Here is a 21,947-nt window from a genome sequence, read left to right as displayed (position 1 = left end):
TTTTTGAGTTTAAGGCCCCTTTTTTTTTTTTTTTAAGATATCACATTTTATTATCATTACACTAAATTTTCCATTATATAATTCTACTGTGAATGTAAAGAGAATCTATTTGTAGGTCTTTTCCATACAGGAAGTTTAGGTGGAGTTTCCCTCTGTGATTAAAGGCCAAAGTAATGATAAACTTGGGTGATAGCAGCTGAAAGGTTTACTTATCTCACGTGTTAGTATTCAGTCATGCATTAAAAACATTCAGTAAACTGCTTTTCTTCTTTGGATTATTAGTGCTGTTTGTATGGACTTGTCTTTTCAGCTATTCCATAATCATGACAGAATAGTTACTCATAAATATGTGTGACTCCTGACGCCAGAAGACCTTTGGGGGAAATGCAAACTCACCAGCAGGGTTTCCAAGTTTAGTGCCGACTGTGGATTCCCCATTAGGGACTCCAGCTTCTTCAGTCGGCTTTCCAGTCTGCTCTCTGCTCCGAGCATGATTACAGAAAAAGTGAATCCAGTCCAAATGGTAGAAGAGGAAGAAAAAGTCCAAACACCTGCAGCCCTGTGTTGTGTTTTCGGTCCCGGTGCGGTGGAGGCGCACTCCGCTGGATTCAGCTCCTCAGTGAACTGCGGCTTGAGTTGTCACGTTCATTATTCATCCGCTGCCAAAGTAAAGCTGTCTCGTTGCTTTTTCATTAATATCTCACAAGAAAGTGAAACCCGAGCGGCCGTGTCGGGCCGGACGACGAGCACTCGTCTCTCAGGTGCCGCCGCGTCTGCTCCGGGACAGGTAGGTGAAACACACTCCGATCCGACCACAACGTGTCCAACCTGTAGGACAAAACCGCTGTCAAGTCGGACAGGACATAACATGAAGACTTCCGGTTACAAATGTCAACCTAAAAGTCGAGGTCTGCTTGGGTCACCCTCAAAATGAACAACACCGTGGCGACGGGTTCCGAAAATTATTGGAAAATGGAGTCAGAAGTTTTTTAATAAATTAAGAGATTTGATAAGAAAAAAAATCTGAAGTAGAAATCAATAATTTACCTGCTTTTCCAGATCTGCAAAAATAGTTTACAAAAGGAAAAAAAACTGAACAACAAAAATCTTCAGTGATGAATTAATATCAAACAAAAACACATTGTAAATAGCTAGGGAGCAAATGTACATTGAGTGTGTTTTGGGGGGATTAAACTACATTCCCTACTGTCAAAGAGGACTTTAATGAAAATAAATGCAGAAAGTATTTCATGTTAGTTTTATTCATCTTAGAGAATCTTTTTTCTGTTTTAAAACATATTTAAAGATTCTCGATTTGCCATCGAAGCCATCTTTTTGCGATGTATATTTTTGCCTCTTTTGTGAAACACATTTTTGTCTTATACGAGTTGTTGGAACTTTTTAAAATAGGACTCTTACTTTAAATCTGTTTTTAAATAAGTTTTAAATAAATTACGATACAATAATGACAAAAATGTTCTACCACATGCTTTACCATATTCTGGTTGGTTTATGCTTTTATTTTGAGGGATTGTCCCACATCCGGTTTTGTACTGCCTATTTAGAGCTGCTTTAACGAGAATACATCCCATGGTGTTCCCTTTATGTTGCTCCTTGAAAATTCTGTGTAGCAGTTTTGGTTTCTGACTTGGCCTTGTAATTTGCCCCAGCCCGGGATACCACTGCCCTCCTAAAAACGCCCAATCACTGCTCCCAGCAATCTCTAACCGAGCCGGAATTCCTGCTCTCTTACCTCATTTATCTGTTTTACCGTCGCTGCATGTAGGCTCGACCAACTTTCAGTATTTTAGGAATGCTGGTACGCTGCCTTTCAGACACGCAGGCTCTAAGAATAGACATTTACAGGGTTCAAGTGTGTTAGCAGTCCTTATCTACAGCTCAAAATCTCTCAAAATCTTGGTCATCACAAGGCCAATATTAAGATTTATGGTGATACAGAACAACAAAATAAATCTCAGATAAAAGAAAAAATACATATTCTAACTTCTTGAGTAAAAAAAAAGATGGGGTAGAAAAAATATAAAATAATCTGAATAAAATACATTAGAAATGTTCTTGCTCTTAGAATAACTTTTATTTATTTTACTTTACAAAGAGGTTTTCACCAAAGCTCTTGGTTACTTAATCTTTACTCAAATACAAACAATGTGACAGATTCAATTCGTATAGTGGGCTAAATGTTTGACAGGGGTGGTCAGAAAGTACATTTGCATTTCAGGCAACAACAGCAACAAAACTTCTGACAACGGTCAAAACTTTGCTTTAACACATATATTGTATCAGGTGAGTAATGGCAATGTTAAAAAAAAATATATAAACGAATAATGGCAGTCTTAATGTATTTTTGGGGCCTCTGCTGTCAGAGTGAAGGATCACTTGTTGACACTGCAGCTATCTGTATGGAGTGATGTCATCACTGACTCACACAAGATATTGACAAAGTCCCCTTCGCCAGCCGAGGATGACACTGACATAATGGCGTGACCTGTGGTGAGGATGCAGGCTGGAATGAGTGGGGAGATGGTGAAATGGGTTGACACACACACACACACACACACACACACACACGCACGCACGCACACACACACACACACACGCACGCACGCACACACACACACACACACACACACACACACACACACACACACACACACACACACACACACACACACACACACATCTGATTTTGGAATGATGACAGGGGTGGGTCACATTGGTAAGTATTTTAGGAGTAGGACCAGTAGGACCACTTATCCAGGGGACTGTTGAACTCTTCATTAAGAAGAGGCTTTGAAAGGCTGCTGACTGCATCCTGGGTATATGACACTGCTGTAATGGTAGGCAATATTTAGATATTTAAAAAAAAATGGCGAGATGCGATCAAAAAGCTGTCTACTTGGCATTGGATATCAGTCAGATGGCACTGAGTGCAGTGTCAAGTGCACAGAGATTGTTTCCTGGTGCTTTCTTGTCAGAGAGGGGCAGGTGCAAAGTTACGAAGGCAAACACTGCTCTCTAGTGGGGATACAGCATATAAACATGAGACGGATGGCATGTAAGAGCTTCGGCACTCCCAAAATACAATCATCAAAGAAAAAAAACATCAAGAAATAAAGCAATTTTGTTGTGAAGATCTACAGATGCATCATCCATAAGTTAATATAACATCAAATAGTATCTGTGTAGAGTTCAACTACAAAGCTGAAATCTTACAATGGGACAAGCGTTGACAAGCCTCTACGTGATCTAGCTGGATCAAATCTCAATAGGTATCCCCAACAGCGGGAACTGTAATACTGATCGCTGCATACTACAGCATTTGATGCTTTTGAGTATAATACCACATTTGGTAAAATTACAAGACTGTTTTTCTCAGAATCGTCTGATAAGCCAATAGCTCATTGAAAAGAAATCTGAATCAGGATCAGTTTAACTGTCACGTCCCATGAATGTTTAAAGGATTTGACGTAAACATCCATGGCACTCAGTGCTATAAATGATTCAAATTCTGATGTGCTATCCAAGATTTGGTAGATCAGGTGAATAGTGAGAGTGGGTCTGTAAATCACACATTTGTGTACCAGCGTCATCAAGACGACTAACGTGTCCACAGACCATCTCAGCTGCTGCGTTTCAGTAGGTGTACCCTCATTTATTCTGGGTAGTTTTACATTGTTTTAGAGGAGGAAGGGGGAATTCTCCTCAGGGACTGTTACACCGCTCGGTCGTCTTAACAGCCCAGCCTGACTCTCTCTACTCGGTGAGTAAACTGCTCAAGGATAAAGTCTCGATCTCAGCAGAATTTCTCTCCTCCCTCAAAGGACGTGAGCAGCGTAGGGAATCGCAGGCAATCAGTTGTGAGGGATGAAACCTCGGAACTAGTGTGTGTAGTTTGTGCCGTATTTAGATTGGGCGGATAGGTGGAAGAGAGAAGGGTATACTATATTCCTGGCTGTCGGTCAAAAAAATAAAAAATAAAAAGCTCCTGAAGTCTGAGCCCCCGTCGGCCAGGTAACCCAAAACCTGGAGTGGGGAGTCAGCGTGGGATATGGGGAGAGGAACAATGTGGCTCTTTGTGCAAGCCGGGCAGAGAAAACAAACCGTTTCCCCTGGAAAGAGATCATGTTCAGACTCCATCTCCAGACCACACAAGGCTGATCAGAGCCCTGTCTGCTGTATGGAGCAAGGATAGGAGGAAGAGGAGGAGGAGGAGGAGGAAGAGCGCATCTGGGCAGCCACACTAACTCGTACACCAATACACACTTTCGGGCAATATCAGAGAGGAAGAAGATCTGAGATGCTCCACTTCAAGCGCTCACCGAACACAATGCGACACACGAGCCAGCGATGCTCTTTGGTCCAATACTAAATGTGTGAGTGTGTTGTGTTCTTCTCCCATGGTGGCTTGTGATAATTCGGCCATCTGGACTGCTTCCTGGGTTGGCACCCTGCTGGTCGACAGGCAGAGCAACACTCTGGTGGGCTGACAGGCTGGAGGACAGGCTGGAGGGTGTTAGCACTGGTGTTGTCCACAAGAGGGCGTGGCACTGAATCTGGCACTGCCATACAGTGTTAAACAGTGAGTCTGTTCATTAGGTGGAGAGGGGGGAGTGCAAAAAAACAGAAAAAAGGAGAGAGAGAGTGGTGAGATGTTATAGAGTGTAGGCTGATTCTGTGTAACTTCCATTTGTACCATATCTTATATCAACCTCCTGCTCTGGACACTCATTCCTTAATCCGCCCATTCTACATAAACACTGAGAATGAGGCTTTTAGTCATGTCAACACTCAGATAACTGTTGCACAGGGCACAATCAAACTAAGAACATCTGGTCTCTTTTCTCTCTCACACTTACACAGACTCTCATTGAAACACACATATTAAACGCAAACAGACACACACACGCACACGTAAGGGCCAAACCAGGGTTCTGTACTCCCTCTGTCCCATTGCGTTTTAGTTTCAAACGCTCAGCGAATACCCATGTGGTGGGATCGGATTACACGGGGCTATAAAATATCCCAAATAAAGGCAAGGAAAACTGAGACGAAAAAACGGGCTGTTTCCTGAGGTGAAATCCTCCAGTTGGCTGCTGACTCTGTCAGTGTGGGAGATTTTTTTTTTGGAGACTTTTAGCAGTCGAGACAATAGAACAGGACAGCAACGTTCAGTTCAGAGCGCCGAGGTGGCAAGTTAAAGTCATTCACATACGGCAGCCAGCTCCCATTACACACAACGCACGGCCATAAATCCGTCTGCACGACACAAGCAGCACTCTGTGATTTCATATGTATTGGTTACTAAGGCGATGCATTAAACCACAACAAATGACAAAGAGTAAAGTGGGAACTCATTTAGTGAAAGGAAATCTTGTTGTGCTTAGGCCTAAACCATCTGGGGTATAAGACAAAGGTTTATGTTGTTCTTTCTCTATCAGCCGCAATCATTTTTAAACACAATTATTAAGGTGACCCCTGGCCTTTGGAGGCTTGGAGTGAAATATAGAGAGAAAAACAGGCCAGTTGAAATCTAAACCGTCTCTGTAGTATCAGGAAATTAATCTTAGGACACACAGTAAAATGGTAACATGATCTTGTTATGGTGAGACACCAGAGGGTGAGGATGACGACTGGTGTTACAGCCATTTGGACGAACAATCGGGCAAGTGAAATCAAGAAGGCCTTTGATTGGCCCTGAGAGGCTTTCCTGCTGCATTCTAACAACAACATCTGGTTGGCAGCGGACAGCCGTGGTGAGTGAAGAAAAGGAAAAGGATTGAAAAGGGAGAGGAGAGTGCAAAACTTGTACATGGGAGTGAGACGAGCCAAAGCCAGAACAGGGTGTCATTATGACATATGTAATCGGATCGCCTTGGTTCTGGCCCTGTGTTTTCAAATGAAGCCCCAGAGCTCCGTCACAGCTGAGAGCTGGCTCTTATACTCACAGAGCCTTGTAGTCTGCCTGACAATCACCTCTGTTTCTACAGCAACCTCAGAAAGACATCTGCACTGCCTCAGTTCATACTGCAAAATGCAAGAGCTGGATTTTGGGGTCACACAGAGACTTGATGTGTCTCTTTGTCTGAATGTAATTTTGTGCAAACAATCCCATAACCTCAAGGTCAGTAATGATTCCACAGGAGCCATCTGATCTCATCTCAGATGGGCTAACAGGTTAAAATGTAGAATTCTCTCCCTCCCTCTTAAACAGACGTACACTGACGTATCTTGGTAAATTTGAGCCTACAAAACAGGCTGCCATGCAAACAAAGTATTGTGACTGTCAGGTTGTGGTGAAGTGATCGCCTTTCAAAGTGACTCTCACTGCCTGTGTCCTCCACCTCCTTCCCCTGTTGTAACCTTAGAGCACTGAAGAGTGCCAGGTTACTGGGATTCTCTCTCTTTGGCGCCATGCTGTTTAGTGACCATGCGCATACTGTGAGACCTGTGATTAAGCCTGCCCCACATATGTGTGAATGTGTGTGTGTGCACACATTTTCCAATCCCTGGTTAAATGGCATTTAAAAATAATTGCTGGCTTTTAATTTATCCAATGTAGAATACCACAGAAAGTTTATGCAAATACAGCTGCAGTGAACTAAGTACACTATGACATTTACGTGACAATATCCGCAGATGTGTGAGTAAGATAAGGAGATATAAGAGTTCTGGTCCCTCTTACAATGGGACACTCAGTAATACTAGATATAATAGAATCCACTGTAAGCTATGCTATCCGTATCTTCCCTCACACCGTAACAGAAAGTCTCACCTCCATCCTCTACTTATTCTGATCTCGGATTCGTAGGCATCGCCTCTTCAGAGCTGGCTCCATGTCTCCTGTGCTGGGCACATTAGCAGGGCTCCGCAGGCTACCCTTGTCCCTGAGTTTGGGCAAGAGCAGTGGGGTGGTGGTCCCACCTGTCTTTGGCGCTGTGGGCAGGGCATAGGCATGGTCCTCATCAGGAACATGAGAGTCCTCTCCTGCGTCCCCAACAACTGTTAAGGGCTCTTCTGACTGGCTGACGAGGACCTCAACCCGCACTGGGCTAACAACAGAGCACTTGTTCTCTTTGATAGCTTCCAGCTCACCAAGTGCAGGATCAAGGGGTGGTGCTGGTAATCTGTGGGGTAGGGAGGAGTCTGGACTGGCAGGTGTGGATGAGGAGGACATCCCATTTTGACCAAGGTCCTGAGATTTTAGGGCAGAGGACGTGGCATCGTGTGGATGGCTGCTCCCCATGGGGCTGGGTGGGGTGCGAGAGGGTGGAGTGTGAAAGTCCAGGTGCTGGTAGCTAGTGTCATGTGAAGGTGACTGTGGTAGAGAAGGGGTGGGTCGGATGATATCATGGAGCCCTGATCTGTTGACCTGCCCAGTTCCTGACTCCCCCAGCCCTGACAGGTCCACCGCTCCGTTGGCACTGGGCTCCAGCTTCACTTGGGTCCTTTGAAGAACCCTTTGGATGACATGTCGCTCCGTCTGCTGCTGCTTATAGTCTGTGAGCCCCTCCGGCCCGGGGGCTGGGCAGGGGGATTGATTGTACTGTGCTCTGGGGGAGGATCCCCCACTTTGGGGTGTGGATACTGGGGACAGAAAAGGCCTCTCTGATTTAACCCAATCTGTGTCTCTTGTGCCGGGGTCACTCAGTGAGGAGAGACCTTGAAGCAAGGTTCCACCCAGGTTGTTGGCTACCAATCTGCTGTCCCCTTCAGAGATCCCTGGAGATGGTGGCCTGGTAACCCAGGATCTACCCCGGTCTACCCCCTCTGGCACAGGCTGAATAACTCCACTGTGACTTGGAGTTTCTACAGTTGCTTTAGGAGGGACTGGAATGGGGATAGGAATAGGTATGGGGACAGGTAAGGGAACAATAATGGGATAAGGCACCAGGATGGTGGGTTGAGGCAGAAGGGGGCTAAAAGAAGGAATACCAAAGTTCATTAGGTGGGGCATTGGGACAGGACCCCGTGGCATCATATTCAGAGGGGGGGAGTGCAAACCAGGGAAATAGGCTCCTGGGAAGGGATGCATGAGTCCAGGGGGATTCATGGAAGAAGAGGTAGGGGGCTGCAGGTGGGGCGAGTGTGGAGGTCTGTGGATGGGACTGGAAGGAGGGGCTGGATGTCTGTAAGGATTGGCATGGGGGCTTTTCAGACCCTGAGCATGAAGAGGAGGCCTAATGAAGGGTATGGGAATTTGAGGTATAGGCTTTTGTTCCAGATTGGGACGAAGAGAAGATGGATGAGGAAGGGGCGCAGGGTGGGCTGACACTTCCACAGAATTGGGAGGTGGAGGAGGCTGAATGGATCTCTCCAAGGTCCTCAGCCCAGAAACAGGGACTTTGGAAGAAGAAGAAGAAGAAGACGCTTCTGAGGGGGAGACGGAGGTGAATTCTGCAGATCCATGGATTAGTGCAGCCCTTTTTGGGGAGAGGTTTCTATTACGGGCTTCCCCTGCACTGTTGTTGCTGTTCCAAGACTCCGGAGTGAGAAGCTTTATCCCGGCCCCGCTGCCGTCTACCCTCCCCTCCTGACTGGTTCGGTTTGGGCTGGAGTTGGTGCTGGTGAGAGCTGCACGGGCTTCTCGGTAGAAAACATCCATCTTGTACTGGTTCAGACACTTGGTGCTGCAGAACTGGAGTCTTTCCTCACCAGATCCGAAGTCCAGGTATTCTTTAGTGTGACGAACATGCTTGCACCAATCACATACCTGGGGCACAGGGGAGAGAGACTGTGGGGGGTCAATGAAGTGGCAGATTCTAGTAGAAAACTTTAAGACCTTTTACAAACATACAGAAACAGGGCAAAGGCAGATTTTTCCCAATACCCCCGCATAATAAACCTTGTAATTTCATAGCATACTTATATTAACACCTCACAATGGAAAACAAAAGATACATTGATAGTGTCCTCTTACTCTGACATTAGTGTTTATCTTCAACACCAGTCTGGGCGAGTCCTCTATATGCGGGTGCTGAGGAGATCTCTCACCATGGAGGTCTTCATCTCTGGCCTGACAGGGGAAAACCACAGTATGACAAACATGACACAAACGTCTGAGAGACCGTTTGTCAGCCTGGAGTTAATTCTCAAATGCCATACAGCAATCGTTCTACAGTCATTAAATCAAATTTGAGCTTCTTACATAACAGGTACAAAAAAATAGTTTCAAATAAATTGGCTTGTAATGAAGGGTAGAAGTGGTTTGAACTTCAGGCTGACCAACAAACCCCAAAGGGCAGTACGACAAAGGGTGAAATCGGTGTTGTGAAATAGATACAATTCTACAACCATGCAGGGAGATAATACAGGTGATGTATTGTCATATTATTAACGGCCCTGCCAGTATTAATATAGGAAATTCCTCTTGATTCATGCAAGCAGATCTGCTGTTGATCCGAGTGCTCCCCCATCTCTGTGACCCATCGAGTCGTGTTGAGTTTCGAAACATGAGGCAGCTGAAGGTAAGGTATGCACTGAAAGTGGACACCTCGCCCCAGGCCTCCTGGCCTTCCTCTCAGACAAGCAGCAACAAGCCAACAGAATTGCTTTCCTCCCCGCCTCTGAAAAACTAGAGGGCTTGTTGCGCACAGTCTGTCCAGCCCTCCTTTGTGTCTCTGTTGTTGTGTGAATAAACCTAACACAGTATAAACAACAGTGAGGGTGAAGTCGATACAGCTCCTTGTCACCCTGCACCTCTAAAGAAGGTATATCCATGTCGTAATGGAGGGTGAAAAATCACGGCAATGTGCATCAGGGCGGCTCTCCGTCGTAGCAGCTTTCTTGTCCTCCAGACCAAAGCCACTTAATGGCCGGCCCCTTCTCCATTAACACGAAACTGATACTATGTGTCCTCTACAAACTTTGACCTCCCTCCCACCACTCTTAAACTAGCTCCTCCACACTAACTAGGAATTGTGGTCTTAGAGATCCCTCTTTTAAATTCCTGTAAATGAATCATCATGTATGACCTCACAAGATCAGGAGTATCTGTTTTTTAAGGTCTGTGTACCTGCAGAAATCACTTGGTGCCTGGTCTCCTGTGTATGCAGAGTGACACATGTGGTGCAAACTGTATGTACAGTTTCTGTGTATGTCTGCGCATGTGAATGCTTGTGTGTGATAATCCAGCTGAGCTCAACACATTTAAAAAACAAAAAGAAATTCAAAGCTCGTCAGCATGAAGATTCAAGATTTCCAACAGCTCACCAAACAGGGACAAGCAACAACTAAATGTTTGTGAATACCCACAGTGACGTTGATGTGCAGTCTACTGTATACATTTTTCATTCAGCACTCACCTTATTGCGTTTGAAGTAGGCCCGTCTGCAAGCGGCAAAGCACTTCTCACTGCAGAAGCTCTTGAGCTCTGAGCCCATACATAGAGAGTAACGTTTGACGCCTTCCTTCTGGCACCAAACACATACTATCTGCACATTCTGTACATCTTCCACTGCAGAGACACAATCAGAAGAGAGGAGGGCAATCAGTGAATGTTATTTGTAGAGGTATTAATACACAGCACAGTGATAGAGAAGCGTTTGGGGTTGGAAGAGCCTGGTGCTGAACAGCTAAAGCTGAGGACTTTTCAGTGGGCTAACTAAAACTATTTAATATCACCAGATCTCCATGAGTCAGCTGTGTCTCTGTTTGAGCAGGAACTTATCCTTTAGCTAATCATATGGTCAAGTATAGTATATGTCTGAGAAACATGAGTATGCTAGAGAATCATACGTCCTTGGCCCACAGCTGGACGTGCTCCAAACTTTCTGTGTGATGTACCCTACAATTAATTAACTGAAGCAGCCTCATGGTTATTTTCTTTTAGGGAACCCACAGGTCCTGCTGCATCCCCGTTATACTTTATTTTCAGCTTTATGTACTTGCAGCCCAGTAAATATAGTGGCATATTTTGTCGTGATTTAGTATCCCAGCACTGTGGCATTGAGCATTTTGGCATTATTTAGTACGGTAACGATATATGTAACATCAATTTCCAAAAGGACACTAAACTAAACTGAAATGATGGCACCAAGTAATTGGAGGAGCAAGGGACACGTCATGTAATTGCAACGCCTCTTTACTTTTTACAGAGCTACTATTACTGCTCAGGAGCCCATGACGAAAAGCTGAAACTAATACGTGCTCCATCGCCTGCAGCTCACCCTACACTCTGACCTCTTAGCACATAAACATAAAACCAATCATGGGTTACGTGCGCTTGTGTGAAGCAGCGGTATAAACCAAAGTCATACTTTCATATACAGAATTTACAAGGATCTTTCACCCACTACCTGCTGATGGCTTTATGAGGGGCACAATGACAGGGGCACTCTTGTGCTCCTTGGGGGTGGTCAGCGATGAACTTGTTGAGGAAGAGGAGGGTGAAGAGGAGGGGACACTGCAGGACTCTCTCTCTCCGCTCTTCATGGCCAGGACTGAGTGACTGACTTTGGTGTCCATGCTTTTGGGTTTTGGCAAGGAGTTTTCTGAAAAGAGACAATCAAAAGGTAACGCTAACTTGAATTTGTTGTGTAATACGATAGCACACATCCACACCATGGCTCACATGATACTATAATAACGTTTGCACAAACAACAGATGTGCCTGAATGAATGAAATTTGGGAAGCTGCAACTACAGGAGATTGTGTCTAGTGACTCGATGTCTGCACCAAAACCTGCAGAACCTGTTAGTTAGTGTAAATTCAAGGAGAGTGTGCCAACGGTGAACACCTGCCCTCACCTTTTAGCACGGACACATGCTGACGCCTCTCTCTGTAGTTTCTGATCTCGTTGGCCTCCGAGTCTCTGAGCTCCACCTTGTCGTACCCATACCATCCCAGGAGCTCGTTCATGGTGCTTTCTGCAAATGTCTGCACGAGAAAAAGAGGAAAACATCCCTGGTTAACATTCCACGTAAAGGGACAGTGAAACTGAGCCGTAGCCTGCCTACAAATGGGAAATTGTGAGTACACATTTTAGGCTTATTAGTGGAACTTTTTATCCTATGTTAAACATAATCAGACCTTCCTACTCTGAATCAATGTGAGGGATTCTTTCTCAGCCCCAGCCCTGTTGTAGAAATGAATAGGGGCACAGTGGAGTACAGCATCACGCTTTTTCCATGATGTATTCAAGTTGTTTACGCTTGCTAAATCTGAGACGGAAAGGTTTAAAACCTAACACCAGTGTGAAATCTATGAATCATCCTTTGTTTATCTCTGTTAATTGGAAAAAAGAGGGAGAAAAGAAAACTGTTCTCCACAGATGGGATGTGTGGTCTCTCTTATTTTTTTTATTACGACCAGATGAAAAAAAAAAAAAAAAAAAAAATACAAAGGTCTCTCTCTTTATCCACCCACCTCCCTCTGTGGCTTTGCAAGGACCGGATTGGAGGAGAAACCCGATCCGGAACGAGCAGAAATCAGAGCGGGACACCCTACACCACAGCGAGGTCCCACGGTTCTCGGAAATGCCCCGCTCCTCTCTTCTCCTCTCTCCAATGTCCACCACTCTCTCTCTCTCTTTCTCCAGCTCTCGCCTGTCCCTCCCCGAGCCTCTTTTTCTCTCCTCTGCCCCCCCTCACCTCTCATCTTAACCATCCTCCCCTCCATCCCAGCACCTTCCAGCCCTGACACCCGACACAGCACTGCCTCTCAGGTTTCACCCTTTTCCAGCACAGCCAGTCTGCTGTGGTGGTGTTGTAGTGCTGTAGTACTGACTGCACATTCTTTCCCCTGCTTTCCTCACTCCGACCTCTGCTCTGCACTAGGGCCTCAAAGAAATGGATCTCTCCCTTGCTTGCTCACTTTCTGCTGTGTGTGTGTGTGTGTGTCTGGGAGAGTGTGTGGGTGAGTGCAAGCAGTGGTATCATATCCAGCTAAATATGCCTAACGATGATTAAAGTTAAGTATCCGGTGTCTGGTGCTGCGCTCAGGTCTGACGTGGAGGGAGTAGGTCCGAATGTGGTGTTGAAACAGATGTATTACAGAGACAACACTGGGACGGACCTCAGCTGAGCTGGAAATCAGTTTGCCTGCTTTCTTGCCTCTCTTTCTTTTACTGTTCCCGTCTTTTCATCATTTGACATTTTTTAAAAGGTGCACATCTCAGGGAATTTAAGTCTTATACATTTCCCATCGTGCCGAATTTTGGTATTGTGGTGTCCTCCACAAGGATTACACTGATGGCAGCGCTCCTATATAACCCAGTGCCACTGGTCTTTCTTTTTTCTTGTTAACGAAAGATGGGCAAGTTTTTTTTTTCCTCACCCACCCCTCCACTTCCCACAATGTTGTTTTTGTTTCTTTTTGGCAGTTTAGACAAACATCTGCTTTGTGAGAGTGACAAGCCATATCCCAAACCGCAGAGAGGGTTGCAGCCAAAGGCAACAAACTGGGGCCGACCCTGAGATTCAGCCCAGGCAGGCTTACATCAAGCGGGGATAACGTTTCACATGTTTTGATTAAAATTAGTTAAGATGTAACACTACACCTCCCCTGGATATCAAACGCTACAATCCAAACCACTTACACAAAAAGAACACAGTTCCTCTCTCACAAAATGCCAGAATCTCCCCCAAGAAAACGGCTCGTCTTTTTAGATTTCTCAGCTTCAGCTTGAAGGAGCCTCGGATATCCCTTACCGGCAGTCAACAGTCTCAAATAGCCAGTGTCCAAACCCAAACAAAGCAGACAATCCGTGGATTAGTTTCCATGCAGTAAAAGGCTCATAATGGTGGGTGGGAATCATGTCTGTTGCTGCGATTTAACTTCTTACTGCCTGAGCAGAGACTGTCCTTTAACACAAGCAACAGAGAAGAGATTCCTAAAGGACATGTCACTGCTCATTATGTTCCAGCAGAGACTTTCATTGAATGTAATGTTTGCATTCTTGAAAATTATGTGATAGCGCTTGAGAATTTTCCCAGTGTGAGGCTGAAGCAGGCTATTTAAAGAATATAAATGCTCCCTCTCTTTTTCATGAGGACAAGCCTCTGTGGTGCAGCAAGTGAGCGCGCCGCAGGAGCGGGGAAGAAGTGACGCACATCTGGATCTCGGCTGGACATTACAGCGTGCGCGTTCGGCCACAGCTGGCCTTACATGGCGTCACGAGAAGGCAAAGGTCAATCTTTTTCTTCTTCTTTTTTTTTTTTTTTTTTTTACAAACATCTATAATGAAAACGTCCTGTGTGACGTTTTCTGTTTACGTTTATAAAAATGTTTAGGATTTGTTTGTCGTGTCCCAAAGGGTGAAAACTTCCGAGGGGCCCAGAACTTGGTTTTTTCTAAATCTGCAATAAAACCTCAGAAAGTATGATTGGTTACATAAAAGAAACAAAGAGAGCATTTAGAGCAAACAAGCGCAGTACGTGTCTGATTATTCGCAGCACTGGTTCGGGCGCAGTTGACTCTCGCTGTCCTGCGTATCGGAAGACGTGCGCGGAAAGAAGTTATAACTCGATCAACAACACTTCTCACTGGATAAAAATGAATTGATCAGAGGCACACAAACTCCTTCTCACCTTCATCTCCTGGTTGATCTCCCTCTTTACGGGGTGCGCGGGTTTCCTGCTGCGTTTGTTTTCCGGAGGTCTCCCTTTCTCCATCTCTGGCATAGTCCCGGTCTGGCTGGATCCGATCCGGATCAGGGTTGGGTGTCAGCTGATGTACTTTTAGCGGAGTAGCTCAGAGTGAAAGCTGTCACTCCCGGTGACAGCGGCTGTCATTCCCGGACGTCTGAGTCCCTCATTTGGGGCTTCACACCATCCGAGTCCACTGAACACGCGTGCACTCCGGGGTGAAGCTCCGCGGCGGAACAATCCTCTCTCTCTCTTCTCCACTGCCGCCAAGTTCGCACTGACACGCAAGATACGTCTTCCGGTTGGGACTTTCAAAGTTTAGGCAACTATCAACGACGGTGAGCGTTTTTAGTTGTTGTAGAGAATGTAAATTAAACAAAAGATTAATCACCAATTTATTTAGGAAACTTTGAAGTTGATGTATAAATTAAAAACGTGAAAATCATTATGATTTGAATCTAGTAACATGTAGTATATTACAATTTAGATTTTAAATCAAAACTTAAGAAAGTAGGCCAAGGAGGCGTAATACTAGTTGAATCCCAATATAATGTTAACTACCGTCTTCAGACAAACCAGATTAAAACTAAAAGCAAAAAAGTTTCTGATAAAAACTTAAATAGACTTACTTATTTTAGCCTCTTAACATCTTAATGTTGCAGCATTTATAATACGATTTTTAAATTTAAACACAACATATTTTTTACCAGAAGCAAGAACTCATTAGTTCTGCTAAAAACAGCCATTATTGCACCATTTATTTGTTCTGGAGACAATGCTGCACTGAAAAGTATTACATAAGAAATATTAGTATTAAGTTACATAAGAAAGTGGTACATACGTCAGAAATACATGTTTATATGTCACGCTACATCATTTGTGCCAATTGAAAGGACTTCAATAGCATATGACACTCAACAGATTGATTTGCTTTTATTATGAAAGGTAAATCACCCGCCACCGGTCTAATTCGTGCACTCTCTGTGAAGGGAGGGCCCTCTGAGTTGATGTAACCCAACACCTGGCGCCCACCCCTCCCAAATCTCAACAGATACATTTCATAAGGAATGCAAAGACTGTGTTTTATCTGAGGGGACACAGTACAAACACTGTGTCCATACTCTTGTCTTAAAATAAAGAGATGAAAAGAGCGCTGCCAGTTAAATGATACCATAGCACAATGTTTGGAGCTTTCTCAGATGACATCTGTTTGATCAGTGCCCGTGTGTGCGTGTGCGTGTGTGTGTGTGTGTGTGTGTGTGTGTGTGTGTGTGTGTGTGTACACTGCATTAAAAACACCTGAAATGTCCACAGTTGGCCCGAAGCCACCCTGGCCAGAGGAAAAGTACCACATGCCTGAGGGCAGGATTTACATGGAAGGAGGCGTGTGTTCTTGTCTCCCTGCACAAACAAGGGCTTTGAACATAAACATTTGTCTCATGGTTATTCTTGATGGTAAAGGCCAGAGGATTTATTACCGTATCATGTTCCCCTGCTGGTGATTCAATTCCAGCAGTACATAAACAATGTTATTCCAGACTTGTAGGACACATTTCATTTTATTGTTTTTACCACCATGAGTATTTCTGCCAAGACAGGCAGATAAAATGACACTTCAATTATGTGTAAACGCTTCACGCTTGATTAAATGAAAAAGGTTAAATTTACCCTGGCGGTGGTGATTGTCTGAGAGACAGAATCATCCGAGCCTTTTTAAAGGAGGATGCATGTTATGAAGAAAATGTTATGTAGAAATAAATAGAGCACATTTCACATAACCAAAGTTGACACAGATTGTGTACATTTTGAAAAACATTGCATCTTATGTCTGCATCTGACAGTGGGCCGTCACAAGAACAGGAGATATAATGGGAGAATTCCACTACAGGATACTTTCTGAAATTAGGTGTAAAAATGACATCATCTATTTCGCTGTAAGAGTTTTCAGTTCATCCTTTAGAAAGACTTTTTTTCCTTTTTTCCTTTGTGTTGTTAAGTACTCCTAATCATGCAGAAATTTAGTGGAAACAACTCATCTTTGCCCAACATGTAAATATACAATTTTCTATTTAAAATTTTCAGTCCTGGAAACATCGGGTTCTTCGGACTTTAAGTGTTTTTGATAGGAGTTAAATAAACAGACTGCCGAGAGCTCTCAACTCATTAGAAAGAAACATCAGATTATTATTAGACATCCCAGTATCAGTTTTGTTCAGAGTGCAAACTTTCCTGAGATCACCCTTTCATATATTTAAAGAAAATATTGATAAGGGAAACTTAATGCCTGTCTTTAATACATTTTAAATTAGGTCACAGTTGTTTCTATTCATAACAAAAACTATTTGAACCATAATGAAAGCTCGTGTCACATTCAGTCCCTACCTACAGATAGGTCATGGTGTCTTTACCCTGACTGGTACAAAGTGTCTCCAACAGCTGCAAGTTTGTCATGTCAAATAAGGAAGTGACTCTAGTGAATGAAAACTGATGTCAGCGTGACCGACCAACTCTTTTAATTTCAACCAGGAAAAACCACCAACTAATAGAATTAACAGTTTCACTTGATATAAAGTTTGTGAGCATACACACTAATCGTATGCTCATCCCGATTTTCAAAGGTGCAAATGAATGCAAACTATTTATTAATTTTTCATAAAATAAATAAAGTCAACCATATTGGACAGTGACAGGGACAGAGAGGCGCGGCGGCCGACTCGAGGCATAGCCATGTCACAGCAGTTATGCAAAAACACAACACAGAAAAATAAAAATGGTCCTTACCATTTGTTGATCTACCTGGAAACAAAAAGTTAGTGTAACCAACTCGATCCAAGTTAACTTAGCAGAAATAAATGATCTTGGTATGGCGGCCATGTTTAAAAAGGAGAGAGAGACTGAAGGAGACAGAAGAGGACGGTGGCCAAGACGAGGCACAGCAATGGCAAAGCGGCCACAACAGCTATAACATTAACAAATACAAATTACACTTACTGTTTGTAGATCTGTCTGCTGCCTGAGGAGAGAGAAAAAAATGTGAGTCAAGTCTAAACCTTCTAATGTTTCCAGCTTAATAGGCCCTATTTTTTTTTTTTGCAGTAGCGCAACAGTCAAATTATTGACCTTTTTGGGTGAGTTAAGGCTCCTTTGACAAGGACAAGTCTGTTTTTTCAAATTCCATCCCGGTTGGAGACTGTATATAGAAATGGCCAAAGTACCTGGCTCTGAAGGGTGAAAGACCTCTAAGTGCAACACCACTGTAGGTGCAACACCACTGTAGGTGCAACACCACTGTAGGTGCAACACCACTGTAGGTGCAACACCACTGTAGGTGCTGGCTCCAATCGACTCCCATTCAACGTGTCATTAAATACACATTTCTTTCATAAGTCATAATGGTGGCAGCTAAATTCGCTGCTTTATGGTCAGTGTTCTTGTGGTACTTCTGAGAAAAGTTCAATAATTAGACACTCGTCCTCGGACAGAGTGCGTGTTGGGGATGTGCCTGGATTGATTGACATGCATGGGATGAAGTAAGGTTTCCAATCCTCAGATTTTCATCCAGATCCACCTGTTGCTCCTCCCCAGCTCGTCCAAATATGGTCACTTCTGGCTTCATATAAGCAAGATGGCGACAGCAGAAATGCCAGACTCAAGGCTTCAAAGCAATCAAATATAAATCAACTTAAATAACAAAAGATTGTAAAGTCCATTCTTTAACGTTCAGTGGTTCTCTGTGTTCTACAAGCACAATGGTTTGGAGGGGAAAAGGTTTTGCAGGCCAAAAAGGGTGGGGTTGTACAACTTCCTGGGTGTGTCTAACAGGGCAGCAGCCCACGCAGTGCTGAGAGTTTACAGTGTGCTTTAACAAGTACACAGACCGACCTAAACATCTGCACACATATATAAAACCGTATTTTAAAAGTGTAAACTTAGCTCACCTGAATATGGGTCTGAGCTTGAAGCCAAGTCCTGACTATCTGCAGGATGCAGCAGATATCTGCTCGTCTGTCGTCATCGCTGACACTCCTGATTCAGTGAAAACGACATGACTTCCAAGAGAGTGCCACAGTGTCAAGAAGCTTCAAACCCAAACGTGAAATCCAGCTGAAATCACCGCACCTGTATTCAAATCAGTCCAATCAGCCAATCGGTGGGTCCATGCCCATTACGTCACTAACCAGTGATCCCCCGAAGACAATAAAGGTACCTTCGTGCTCGGCCGAATGCTGTCTTCCTGTAAATTTCTTCAAATTAAAAGTGCTCCAGCGTTTCTTCCAGTCCAGATTGACGAGTCTCAATTCTCTTACTTTCGTTAGTACATCTACCGGAAATGACGACAACAACATCTGGCTTTGCCCGGTTATTTTCCTTAAAAATAGATGTTTTCATGCCCCTGTTTTACTCACACATTGAAAACACCGATGGCTTAAATTCCGCAAACGTTTAGTGGTAGGCTATCCAGTAAAGAAGAGAATATTACGTGGACATGTCCAACTTGTATATCTACAGAGCAGTGTTTCAAACCGGGCGGTGGTCCCTCGACCTCTGCAGCAGAGATGGAGACTGTTGAAGGGAAGAAGTGTTCTGCCTTACAGGTTGTTTTTTGACTTGGTAGCCTTTGAGTACATCTGAGTACTAGTTCACTGTTGCTACAGCCTACTTGAGCAGCACAGCATCCACTGTTCTCAAGTAACTTAAAATGCACACAGTAATCTCCAGCCTGAGCCAACAGGAGTTAATAGAAAGTATACCAATGCTGTTACAAAGAAAATCGTACAATCATCCTTGTGAACTGAAGACCATCTCTATGTCTAAAAGCAAGCAGCACACAATACTAACTATTTATGCTTTTATTTAGCTCTCAGTAGCCTTTCTATACCTAAAATACAAAAGGTAATAGATGCATTGAAAACTTCATCAGTGCGGGTGCAGGGTTGGGATATAGAAATAGACCCAGGTAGCGTGAACAACAGTGTTGTATGTGTGAATGTATGTGAGAGATAGAAATCAAAGTGAAATGAAGAAAAAAAAGGATGGTCTAATCTAGCATTAGGAAACTAGCCATTTGTAATTCATTCATTTTTCACACTCCGTCACAGTTTTTTGGGGCCTTCTGAGATTTCTTTGGTGATTTTTGACCCCTGGGTGCCCTTAAATTCCTGCACTACTTAAAACCAACAAGAATGAACCAAACATAAACACAATACATTCATATTATTGCAACATATCACAATTTGGCAAATGAAACATGTTGGTCTCTCTGGAATGTGTCCACTTTGTTCTGATTCTGAAGGGGACTATTTTGACCAGCTTCGGGTTAACACTCCCATTTATCGTAATGACTTTAAGTAATAAAGTGGGTTATGTTAATACCAGAAAATCTAAGCAATTTGGGTTTCGATTGTTCGACCACATCCTCAAATATCTCTTGCAGGACTTACTGTAGGTCGCCAAACCCATGCAGAGAGACAGACAGGTAGACAGACAGGCAGGACAGGAGGGCTGTTGCAGAGCCTCTTTGCTCCCTGTCTCCAATCCACCTCAGTTTGCTCTGGTTGGAGGAATCCAGGGACCACGCTCGTGTAAACAGAAACCCGATGCACTGTGCAGTGCTTGGGTTTCGCCCCCTCGTAGGCCCGCTGATGATACCTGATCCGGCCCGGCTTTGGGAACAGGGCTTATCTGATGCCTCACAAAAGGCCCCTCTCTCCTGCTCACCATAGCAGCGCACATCTGGTGCCTCTGCAGGGAGCACTGTCCCTGTAGGTTCCTCTGGGGGTGAAGGCACGATTAAGGCCGTCTCACTGTTCCCTCAGAAACCCACTTACACAATGACAGAGGGCAAGAGACAGTCTTTAAGGCCAAAGTTACAATCCTCAAACATCTGGGCCGAATTGTAAAAATTGGCCACTTTGTGTACGAATACGTGCATTATTGTACACGGCACATGATTACAGTGAACATACCCCGCAGTTTAGAGGATGAAAATGTTGGTGTCTGTGTTCAGTGTTAATGGAAAGATACACTGTGATCCCCTTGTGGTCTATAGTGGTGTGCTGTCACCGATAGAGGGCAATGTCTATCCAATAGAGTTGAGTGATTGTGCCAGTGAATATAGCCCGGTGTTTTCCCTGCATCAAATTACATGCAAATATAGCCATCATGATAAGGGCATCAGGCCTGCTGACTAAATGAACTGACGTGAAGCATAAAAAAAAGATTTGAATTGTAGTTTTCATTGATGAACAATTTTTTTAAAACAGTTCGATTCATTTTAAAATAATTATAGTTACAGTAACAGAAAACTAACAGTTAAATCCAAATATTCTCAAAACTAAATTAAGTACAACCAACATTAATCATTAAAAACATTAAAGGAAATTTCATCTTAATATTGATGAATTGAAACAAGATGATAATATACTGCAGGCATGTTCAGGATCTGTAAAGCTCAATGCAACGCAGTTTAGGTCTCCTTTCAAAACTTTCAAAGCCAAATCTTTGTTAAATGTATTACATTTCATCAGTGTGTATACAGTATGTGTATACTTGTTGTGGCTGTTTTCATATAGGCATTTGATTTTTTTGCTTTTGTTTTTAGGATAAGGATATTAAAAAGGGTGTTAACAGCTTATTTCATACGTTTTGTAACAAATAGCTGTTGTGCTAAAATACAAGTGTTTCAGAAAGCCCTGACATTGCATTACATCAAACAACAAAAACAAGACTTTTTTTTCATTTTCAATTGACCGTGGTCTGAACGCTAGGCGTCGCTGTTGTTCTATTTGTTTAACCTAAAGTGCAGCGCGTGTTCAACAGGTTCTCTCAATAACTCAGTTTGACATTTTTCTACCTTCTGTTTGGATTTATGTCCTTGCCCTTCAAATAAAAGTCTAAATGAAGCAACAGACTCTGAGTTTATCAGCTGAAATAACTGACTACAGACATGTTAATTATTATGAACTCAATTAGTGCCTGAACCATGGTCTACTCATGCAACATAACGGTAGAAGTCGTGTTCAGGTGTATTCACGTAGTTCGGTTTACTTGATCTCTATGGTGGTGAAGGTCAATTATTTCCACCAATGCCGTTGAGCAAGGCCTTTGGACACTTGTTGAAAGTAAGTAAATTTAGCTGGCTGGCCAAATGTTTTTTAACAGTCGGTATACAATTAATCTAAAGTGTGTCATTGTTTCCGCAATTAAAGTTCCTCAAACCACATTACGTTATTATATTTCACTTGTGTGTAACATTATTTTCCTGTCCGGGACTCCGTTAGGACCCTATAGGCTGCGTCACAGACCTGCAGCTCGTATAAAAAGCTCCGCCTGATGCAGCGACC

At 43.6% G+C, this 21,947-nt stretch overlaps 2 protein-coding genes across 6 annotated transcripts in view; both read right to left on the bottom strand.

Annotated features, from left to right (window-relative positions):
• Positions 1 to 613, bottom strand: part of LOC138635070 (rho-associated protein kinase 2-like) — a 32,946-nt gene extending 32,333 nt beyond the window's left edge. For all 4 annotated transcript variants that reach the window (XR_011312053.1, XM_069722379.1, XM_069722380.1 and 1 more), the window contains exon 1: positions 397 to 613. Coding sequence is in view for 3 of the 4 variants with exons in the window: in XM_069722379.1 (XP_069578480.1) it covers positions 397 to 492 (96 nt within the window). In the remaining variant the exon portion in view is untranslated. The remainder of the gene's footprint in view (positions 1 to 396) is intronic.
• A 1,469-nt stretch (positions 614 to 2,082) lies between these two features.
• Positions 2,083 to 14,910, bottom strand: LOC138635071 (sine oculis-binding protein homolog A-like). Of its 2 annotated transcripts, none has more exons than XM_069722382.1 (7): positions 14,548 to 14,910; positions 11,767 to 11,896; positions 11,316 to 11,510; positions 10,323 to 10,474; positions 8,939 to 9,034; positions 6,794 to 8,752; positions 2,083 to 4,606 (listed from the first exon to the last, which is right to left on the bottom strand). In XM_069722382.1, the coding sequence occupies exons 1-6, from the start codon at positions 14,638 to 14,640 to the stop codon at positions 6,803 to 6,805; spliced, it is 2,616 nt and encodes an 871-aa protein (XP_069578483.1). In that variant the 5' UTR covers positions 14,641 to 14,910; the 3' UTR covers positions 2,083 to 4,606; positions 6,794 to 6,802. The 2 variants fall into 2 exon arrangements, with proteins under 2 accessions (XP_069578483.1, XP_069578484.1); XM_069722383.1 differs by having other exon boundaries at positions 6,794 to 8,731.
• Between the last annotated feature and the right edge of the window lie 7,037 nt (positions 14,911 to 21,947).

The sequence above is a fragment of the Brachyistius frenatus genome, unplaced genomic scaffold (genome assembly GCF_029030835.1).
Source record: "Brachyistius frenatus isolate BFR_SWC_R1_liver_20210118 unplaced genomic scaffold, ASM2903083v1 Contig_288, whole genome shotgun sequence".
NCBI lineage: Eukaryota > Metazoa > Chordata > Actinopteri > Embiotocidae > Brachyistius > Brachyistius frenatus.
The sequence above is the reverse complement of the archived record's forward strand: the minus strand, read 5'-3'. Positions and strand labels throughout refer to the sequence as shown.